General features: G+C 39.0%; 1 protein-coding gene across 1 annotated transcript in view; it reads right to left on the reverse strand. All coding sequences in view use genetic code 11, as the record gives it.

Moving 5' to 3' along the window:
- The window catches only part of EGR_03439 (Synapsin-3), a gene marked incomplete at both ends in the record, with an annotated part of 14,050 nt that extends 5,530 nt beyond the window's left edge, over positions 1–8,520 (reverse strand). The window contains 8 exons of the mRNA XM_024492688.1: positions 1,218–1,292; positions 2,248–2,417; positions 3,634–3,696; positions 4,385–4,474; positions 4,657–4,807; positions 6,088–6,179; positions 6,572–6,629; positions 8,069–8,520. Of these exons, the coding sequence (XP_024352821.1) occupies positions 1,218–1,292; positions 2,248–2,417; positions 3,634–3,696; positions 4,385–4,474; positions 4,657–4,807; positions 6,088–6,179; positions 6,572–6,629; positions 8,069–8,520 (1,151 nt within the window). The remainder of the gene's footprint in view (positions 1–1,217; positions 1,293–2,247; positions 2,418–3,633; positions 3,697–4,384; positions 4,475–4,656; positions 4,808–6,087; positions 6,180–6,571; positions 6,630–8,068) is intronic.
- Between the last annotated feature and the right edge of the window lie 1,747 nt (positions 8,521–10,267).

The following is a 10,267-nucleotide window of genomic DNA, read 5'->3' on the forward strand; positions in this document are numbered from 1 at the left end:
GGATAGCAAGTGGGTGATGAAAGGCATTGGTCTTAGAGCATCCTCCATGCCTCCCCCTCCTCAGGTGATGTAGGTGTAGACCGATTGTTCTGCCATTCACGATTATAAGGCATTGCTAAAAAATTGGTTCTTGGCACAATCATTGTCAAATGTGGTGTCAGTAGCACCAAGTCACTATCACCTCCAATCGAGAATGGAGAACGAAGCCTTTTCCAACGTGCTGCATCCGACTGTGACTGATTCACTGATAGAATTGCGCTGTTCATTTGGACTGCTTCTGAGCAGTGCCCCCTGTTACCCGGTAAGACATACGGCATCTTCTCAAAATGCTCGTCAACAAATTTTACAAGAATCTACATTCTAAAGCTTTGGAACAGAGTACAACCCGTTTCTTCCTGGAGTTAGTCCTGAATCACAACCATCAGTTTAGATCGTAATTTTACTTGAGAGGGTTAAAATTGAGGGGAGCTTGAGGAGGAACACGCCAGAGATCGGCGTGTCGATAGATTGAGACATACCTGTCTATGGTCTATAATATGTGCAAATAATTTTAACAAACCTTTACGCCTGTAGACAAGCACAACCGTCCATTAATATTACTTTTCTCGAAGATATTATTATGAATCTTTCCTTGTTTTATCTTGATATTACTGTTGGAAAATACGTATCATAACAATTTCTTGGTGGTTAATAAACGGTTTTCTTATTGTTCTCTTAGCTTTTAGTGTGAGCCACACTTGTCATTTAAAAATTATTTCATTATTTTTTGAACAAACGCACCTCTTAATATGTTTGTCCTTAAATGGAAATGTAGGAAACAAAAAAGATCAGCAAGGAATGTTAATAGGCTTGTTAGCTGGAAATTCGGTGGTAGCACCCTTAAACCTCTTTATTTTTAAGGTTGATTCATGTTTTACTTTTTAAATTCGTAAATAAGAGCCTACAATCTTTTTACATCCAATGTTACAACATCCAGTCTGTTATTGAAGCAAGTGCTGCGAGTGGGGACCGTATGATTCATCTTTATTTAGCAAAGAAGAATTGTTCAGTGATGTGACAGAAACGTGGGGCTCCATATTCACGCAAATTTTTTTCAGGGTCATTTGAGGAGGTCATATGATTGCATATCTTTGCGGGATAAAACAAATACAGCCTACGCATATTTTGTCGGATAAACTTCAACTGCCTGTAGAAATAGGTAACTACAAGAACCTCACCTTGGGGAGACTGGAATCTTTTCCAGAACAGTCGATCCCGGCGATCCAAGAGAGGGGTTAGAAATCGGTTTTCTCCTATCAAGGCAAAGAGGAGTTCTTAAATCATTTGTGGTATTTGACTGTAGAGGCTGCTAAATCATTTAAATGTGGCAATCACTCCAAATTAGTCAAATTCGTATTTTCCATTTGCGGTAAAGTACAGAAATGAGCGAATAACAACGGTAAGAAGCTACCTTATATTAAGTATATCACGTTTTAGGCAAATGTTCCCAAGGAAGGGAAACCGACCCCTAAAACACTCTTGCATTTCAAAAAAGGAATATCTTTGAAAAAAAGATCATGACGAAGGTATTCTTAAGTTATGTGAGATATATCTGTATAGCTGGATCGGGTGTCTCCTGGAAGTAATCCTCGTCCTTGTCATGTAGCTGATTTCGCCTCATTTAATTGTTGTTATAATGACCAACATTGAATAATTACCAACCCTACCCGCTGAGAACGCTTGTGCCAGTCGTTCCGGTCACGACTCTGGGCTCCTTTTACGCCAGCTTTGCTACAAATCTCTGATTGAGTGATAAAGCTTCTACTCAATCTCCATACATCACCAACAACTTTAGCAGTTATCTAAGGACTATAAAGCACTCACTTTTGTGTTACTTGTGCACGTTGTTTTGACGGGATTTAGTTTTCTGCGCCACGACCTCTATGGGGGCTGTTCATTGGTGTTAATACACCGTCTCGATGTTTACCAATCCAAATTCATGGCTACCTTATGCCAGCTTTGAGGGTGACTTCGGCCCAAAAGACATAACAATTGTTTAATTTCATAAGCGACAAGTTCAAGGCTAATTTGAGCCTTAGAAAATGGTAGCGAAATTGCAACCAGCTGGTTTTTAAAGCACAAAGACTAACCATTTGAGACAACAGGTGAAGATATTTGACAATAAGTATTGTCATTTAATATCTTTTTCTAGACAGACTTTTACAAATTTACAACAAAGCGGGTAAATACCTGTTTTAATCCATAAACACTAGAAATAAAGCGCTGATAACTTGCATAAAGGCCTTGGTAAAGGGCCCAATCTTTTGAATGAGTATCTCGCAGATGCTTTGAACGCAGGGTTCTACGGTGGCGTAGCGCTGAGTATTGTTGGCCAAACTCATTAGGCTCTGGAATAATGCAGTGTCTTCAACCCGCACCTATGAGACAGTAGGGAAATCAGTCTTCTCTTACGACTGTATGTTTTGCATTTTTCTTCGGATAATTTGTGAGAATTTCATTAATGTCGCATCATTTTGTAACAAGACTATGGATCCGAAAATTACCTGGTCGTTGAAAGCGTGGGCAATAAAAAAGGGTTCTTGAAGGTTTGAAAGAGAAATTACATTCTAGTTTACTTTAAGATTGAAGTAAATTAAGAGAAATCTTGAGGAGGAAATAGACAGCCATTAAGCTCGGCTTGCACCAGTCTTGCGCAGAATTTGACTCAATACTGAATTTCCTTCAACCCTTCCAGTCAAAATCAAACTTTTGATTGCCTCATAAAATGGCATTTTCTTAGCTTGTTAAACGCGTCTACTTCCGGAATCGGTAGTTCTTCGTCGCTTGTGTAAATTTCAACGAAGTTTTTCCGCTGGATGATACGCGTCTCTTTAAAATACTATAGTGTATACCTACTTTAGACAAACGGTTACTTCCGGTTCCATTTCCACTGGTCCACAACCTTAATTTATTATGGTAATACAAAATAAAAACGTGCTAATTTGACCAACTTAAAAGTACCTACTTTTCTGCCTTCCAATTTTCTGTTTGTTTGGTTGCAAGCACCACACAAAACTAAGCCAAAATACACCTTCCCTCGGAGATGAGGGAGTAAAGCTAAGCGATTTTGAAATGAGTAACTTAGAAGTTGTACATTCTACTTGGCTGTTTTCCTATGCACTCACATCAGTAAGTCCTTTAAGGAAACGCATGTTGTTTACGGTTGTTTTACAACAGCGCTAACGTGTATTTTGAGTGGGTCAATTACGGATTTACTGGTATGTGTTAAAACTTAACGGCGCAAAATTAACTTGTGGAAAGTGCCGGTTGTTGGAGGCCTGGATGCTGGTAAAGCAGGCGCTCATGGACTACCTACCACGCTCCAATGATAAATTATTCACTGTCTTTTCGACAACAAGCGTTATTTGTACTACAGATTATGTTAATCAAGCTACTCCAGTTGGGAGACACACAAGCGATTTAAAGTTAAGGGCGGCAACAGTACAAACAATAGTTCTTGAAAGACATTTAACTTTGTACCTTTTGATCATAACTAATTATGGGCTTAACTTAAATATTCTCCGAATGGTACATTACTATCAATATGAGCAAAAAGAAGTGTCAAGTTTATTTTTAAAACATCAACTCTCCTACCTCGCATTCACGTGCAGAGTCGCCGCCAAGTCGAACGTTTACCGGCATCTGGAAATCAGGCACCTAAAATGAGCGCAATAAGTGATATTTTACTCTTTTTGTGAATAGCTTAAGAATAATTGATCTTGGTGATTCAGTCGATCAGTTATTCGTAAAGCTTGTAATAGGGTTTGGTCTTATTTCTTAAAGGCAGTTGTTGCAGCCATTCGCATTTGTTGTTACTCAATTTTGGGGCTCAGTTATAATTCATTACAGTTCTCTCACTGTTGCAGTGGTAAGGTCATTTAGGATCTTTTCATCCCATTCAAGGACGTTTGAACAAATGAAATCCTTATTCCCGCATTGGGGCTGGTTTGTACTCATTTTTGAAGAAAGTCTTCCATTCTAGATGCTACTCAAATACGGGTTCCGCAACCATCCTCACCCCACCAAGATAAATAATTCTAATCTTTGTTAAGACATAAAAAATCCATCCATAATAAAATTTGTTAAAAACTTAAAGGAATTTTGGTAAAAGTGCCCATCAAAGCTAGTACTAATCAGTTAATGTTAGTTTCATTCACGATCAAAGGGGACTTAACTGAACTGGTAAAATGTATTTTTGGTTTCATTTACTTAAAATAAAATTTGGAAGTTCTCTTCAGTTGACATTGAACTTTCGCCTTTAAAATGATGTGTTTATAAGTGTCCTTGTTAAATAATTAAATGTAGAAATTATTATCCAGGTTAAGACTACGACTCGTAAATGTACCAGCGGTTGGCTTTTGGCTTGATAGCTCCGTGCAATTAGTGGAAAGTCGTAGGCACCCAGTCTTTTTTGAATTTTCAGTAGGTTGGAGAACTAAAAAAAGAGTCGTAAACATGTTAAGTAAGCCAAGACTTCACACGATGGGTGTGTGATAACTTTTATGCCAATGAAACTCGTCGTGATCAGCGGATCTGCCTCTTTGGTGGTTGTCATGGTTCTCTTGCTACGGCGAGACGCCATTTAGTAGTGCCTTCAATGACTTATGAACAACTTACGAGCCAAGCTTTATTGCGCATGTTGTAGACGGCCTCAATAGAGTTCATGCAAGGCACTGCACCAAACATGAATCCGGTGATCAGGTTCTCATAGTGCTGCGTTGCTGCGCCAAGTCCTTGTCGAATAAGCACAAAATCCGGTTTGAACATTCTGTAGAAATTAAATTATTAAAGTTTGATTGAATTGGCTGGTCTCCAAACGGTTGCCTTAATGCTAACCAAGAAGCGTCTTTAAGCAAATGACTGAGAGGGTCTAGACTGCTGGTGAGGAGATTTTTTATCCACTTACAATTTCCAACATTCGTAATTCTGCTAAATGTTATAAACTGTTTCATAATAACTGATTAGGCTGTTAAAAAGGGGTGTCACTTGGGAAGTATTTCACTTTTATGAAGAGGTGTGTAGGAAACAGTGAGGTAAGTAGTGATTATTGCATCATTATGGTAACCACCACATTAACTCGTCAGCGTCACTGCGGGTCACTTCCTTTTTTATCAACCAATACTTCAAATGACTACTGCGAGATTCCTACAGGAAATTCGAGTTGGAAGAAATTTTGGAATTGGCACCTCAAACAGACTAGTACCTCAAAGCCAAAAACAAGTATACCTTAGTTATTTATTTAATCAAATTGTTTTTTAGTGGAGACCGATTTCATGTTTTTTGACAGTCTTAAAGAAGCTCATTTGATGTGCTGACTTTCAGTAATGCTGCTGATTTCAAAGTGGTCAAACAACACCCCATGTAGACAAATGGTCGAAAAGCAATGCGGATCCAGGGTACATCCACCATGAAGTCTATTTTAGCAACTCAAATCGCCCCTGAATGAGTGGGTAATCGTAATTAGTTTTATCCACTCGAGGTGGTAAACTTTTAAATAGAACATTGGTGTTTTTGTAGAGAAGTTTTGCAAGTGTTGTGTGTGTTATCAGTTGACCACAAATATGTTAGTTTTTCCTCAAAAAACATAAATTTATTTGCTTAAAGTAGTAATTATTGCGTTAAACCACTCATAAATCTAAAACAAAAATGTGGCTACAAAATAGCCATTAATGAATGGGAATATGAAGAGTTTTAATTTTGTGCGAAATGATGCTTTCCATTATTGGACTACCAATTCGAGAGCCATCCAACGGTAATAGATACATGGCAGGACAGAGATCAAGCCTTAGATATGAAACAAAAGAATACCTTGTTTTTAGTCGCCAAATGTTTGCTGTTGCCATCATATGTAGTATCTACACAGGGCCATGCATAGTTCATGAATAAATGGGGCTCAAAACGAAGCTCCAGTGCCAATGCAGAAAAGACTTAAAATGGTTTTATTGTAAGCATGGAATCACAAATAAGTAGTTTGTTCAATGGTCTTATCGTTCAGGCAACCAAAGTTGCGCCCTTTTTAAGTTTTGTGGAAAGACAAAGAAAACGTACCGTGCCGCTGAACGGGCTCCTCTTCCGTCCTGAACAGTTACAACACAACCCTGATCAGGGTAAGCTGTGATGCTAATGTCATTCATTTGAGCCTAAAAACCACCGTAAATCTGAATATTATAGACTGAAAATGCATGGCAAAAATAACTTTTATCTGCTCAAACAACTGAACCGCACGCTAACGCAACTCCCTGAATCCCTAGGCCAAATTTTTCTCATTTTCCTGGCAAAAATGTCCCCACTTTGTCATTGTTTTCGATTTTATCTAAGTCACAATAAAAATTTTTATGGAAATTCTATAAATAGCTGGCTCATTAAAAATTCTCCAAGACTCCTTGCTGATTGGAAGAAACAGCAAAAGGAGTGCGAAGAATAATTGTTCATTCATCCTGCAAATTTTGATGAGCAAACTTGGGGATTGCGTTTTATGCAGTTAGTGGAGATACGAGCATGAACTGAAATTAAGGAACTCAAGTTAACTTACTTGTTCAACCCGAACTTCCCAATCGCCATCAATTTTTCGTTTGTGTAGATATTTGGCCCTGTGGATAACAATGAAAGTCGAATAGATGGTTAATCGAGCTGTACAGGCATGGCTGCCGTCTACAATGACTGGCTCACAATGTCTGCAACACACAAATAAGCATATCTAATGAGAAAAAGATGAGGGCAAAAATTGGATAAACATAAGACGGCCTAGAGCTCATTGAAAAGCATCGTCCGGGGTCATTTTCGTCAATGGCAAACGCGTGGGTAAATTTTCCACTTTGAGCCATTGCATTGTGGGAATTAAAGCCGTGGAGTAACTTGATCAGGCAGAAAAAGGGAAAGAATGTATCAATACTAAACCAATCTCGTTTTTACCATCCCTAGTTGTTACCTGAAGTAAAAGTTTACAGAACGCTGATTGTGGTATGTACTACCAGTCACACTTACTTGGCTGCTCTAAGATAATCGTCCATGCCTGAAGCAGATCTATTAGAAGTTTTGTTTGGTGCATTGTAGGTGCCCTTCCTAAGTTAAATGATGTTATACTGACAAATGGGCATTAACCAAGTAACACTTTAAATTACTGAACAGCAAGGTGTGTGAACTACCAACTGATTAATTTTTTTTGCTTTCGAAGGTGGATATCATTAGAGAAACAGTTTGAGTTCCAAGTCTGGAATAATGGACAGCGTAGACATCTGCAGTAGAGAAGGACAATAGCTTTTTATAGGGAGGGTGAGGCGAGTCCTAGGCCGACTAAGAGGCTATTGAGTGGCTGAGAATTGAAACTTTCTCGAAATAAGAAATACGCAAACGAAACCATTCAGAGGTTCACATCGGCGTGTAATTCCACGTACATTACTGGCAATTTTTGTAAGCGGAAATAACTTTTTGGCAACAAAGACCACTGGCGCGCAACTACTAAAAATTGCATAACAAGTAAATGTATCGCATCATTTATATCAATCAAACAAGAATTATCAGGTAACAGAATACGTATTTTAACATCCAACTTCATTTCTCTAGTCGCATAAAATACCTTAAGTGGACGTGGTAGATACCAAAGCTGTACTAATTTAGGATTCTGAAGGAGCAGGAGTGTGATTGGGAAGCAAAAATAACTGTTTTCGAAATTAATTCGGCGCAGCGTATACTAACGAATACAATTAAAAAAAAAACATTAAATCAGCATGAACTAAAATTCCCTCAAATATGGTGTCCAAAAATTTATTTACAAACCGAGAGATTGCGCATTTACACTAGACGAAAATGCATCAACCATAAAAACAAATGCCAAAAGGCGGAAAATTAAACTGAAATGGGGTCTTAGCTTCTTTTAGCCTCGCTGGATTTAATTTTGATCGTTTAAATTCATGTTAGTGTTTGGATTTGTTCTGTTAGGCTCCATATCAGTGTTTAGAAGGTAAAGCTAAAGTATTGGCATTCATTCAAGCCCTCCTTCAAATATTAGCAAATAATCCCGTTCACTGACCAATCAGTGAGAGGGTGATCAATGACCAGCAGAATCTTGGATTTCGGTCCACTCGCAACACCAGGTACTTTCACATCAGCAATGATAGAATTTAGCGTCTCCGTGGAGAAGAGATGCTTAGCCTTGGTAAGTTGTCCGGTGACAGTGTTCATGAAACCGCTGCCTACACTGCCGCCACCAATGCCCATTGAAGACTGCTTAGTTGGAGAGCTTGGCGCACTGGGAAAAGCCATTCGCGCTCCCCTTGTCTGTTCACTATCCGCAGCGACTTGCTTGTACATCTCCTCCACGGTTTGTCTGCGAACTTCCTCCGGCAGATACTTATAGTCCTGTGTTGGTTTCTGGTTCGACGCTGTCTGCTGGTGGCTCTGCTGCGTGCCATAGCCGACTCCGGATTTAAATTCGTTAATGAGTTCGGTGGAAGAGAATCGACGTTTTAAGTAATTCAACATGCCTCCGAGGAGGAAAAGTCACGAGGTGGACGAGCGAGAGGGAAGTGGTAGCTGACTGGGAATGTCTGGCCTCTGCCCCTATCCCTTCCTCCACCCACGCATTGATCCCACGCGGACATACGTGTGCGTACGCTCCTCCGGCCTATCGATTCGTCGACGGTCGGAGCCAATCGTAAAGCCTGAGTAGATCCGACTCAGCCAACTGGAACGTGGTTTAACTGTGGGCTAATTCTGTCCCGGTAGGGAAGCGGTTTTGCCTGGTTTGTAGTCCGATTCACCGTAGGTAAAAAACCGTACCGTCACTGATTTACGTGCTAATTTCGACCACGTGCTGTAGGTGACGCCAAAACTTACCTTCCCGATGTTCGCGATATTCAAACTTTAAGGGATTTGGCTTAATTACTGCGAGGATTGTTCTTTCGATGCCCGAGAACTTAGGGACTTAGCAATACAGACATATTTTTTTGCACCATCTGCCCAAGAATCCAACTATTTTAAAATATTAAATCGGGCTGTTCATGGATGTCATCCCTTGATTTTATTAGGTTATTTTTAACGGAAGCTAGTTGATCTTTGGAAATAAGGGGGTCAAAAAAACCTGGACTGCTTATAGGGTAACACAAGTAATTAAGTGGCTCTAGATCCGTTTCTATATTGTATGGTCTGATGTAGGTTACATTACTTGAAGGGTATTCCCCTTATAGTAAGCCCTCGGGAGTCCAAAGATGCGAGTGCACAGCCCTAAGTGCTGCACGGCCAAATAGGCTCATGTGAAGATGATCCACTTTAAAAAACCTTAGGGACACATTAATTCGCAAATTTCAAATTTTTAATAATCCAATAAGCAATACAGATAGTGGCTTTGTTAATCCCTCTATTCTCTTTTTCAGAAAAAAAATTAATGTTTTACAGATGGATTGATTTGGCTGCCACTAAAGTTACTGATATCTTCCAAAGAATTCTTTAAATGTGCCCCATTTTCCACCTTATCTTATTCGTCTGTACCCTAATGCTCCCTTAAAAGGAATCATGTTGCTTGGAGCTAAATTAAGCTGCAAACTAAACGCAATAATCCTTATGCAAATTAGCATATCAGATCAGAATGTCTGTTTTAGCATTAAACGAGGATAGATGAGTGATTTTTATTAATTAAACTTAAAACCCCATACCCGAGCTACTAGGAATGGGGTGGATTTGTCAAGTGAATTAGCAAAAGCCATTTATTTATAAAGCACTGCATAAAGTTCATTAAGTTTAATTTTGAAATCAATTAGTTTATTTCAATATTCCCTGGGAAGTTTAATTTTTATAATAAAGAAGGGTTTCCTTAGATGAATTTTGATTCCTTAACCTATGTATGATAGAGATAGTGTGGAACCAGTACTATCGGGCAGAACGATTGACCACCTCCGAATTCCTTTCATAGACCTAAGTATTTAATTCATTTCCCCAATTAAAATAAAGACAAAGCATGACTCTACTAAGTCTTCATTTAGAAATTCGCTATCTCTGATATTTTAAGAGAAAAATTCGGTTTTGCAATTGTCTTTTGATGCGTATTTTTGCGAACGATTATGGTTCTGAGTAATGGTTTAGTAAATTTTCTGCTGATAAGTGATTTTACTCTTGATGATGAGTCGTGCAGAATCTATACATTACATGGACTTTGATAGGGTCTACGTGCTACGTCCTGGTTGCAAGCTATGTTAACTGGGGGTTGAACTACTGTAGCGTCCCGGGACTCCCT

This window comes from Echinococcus granulosus, assembly GCF_000524195.1.
Source record: "Echinococcus granulosus chromosome Unknown EG_S00018, whole genome shotgun sequence".
In the NCBI taxonomy this organism is placed as follows: Eukaryota; Metazoa; Platyhelminthes; class Cestoda; order Cyclophyllidea; family Taeniidae; genus Echinococcus; species Echinococcus granulosus.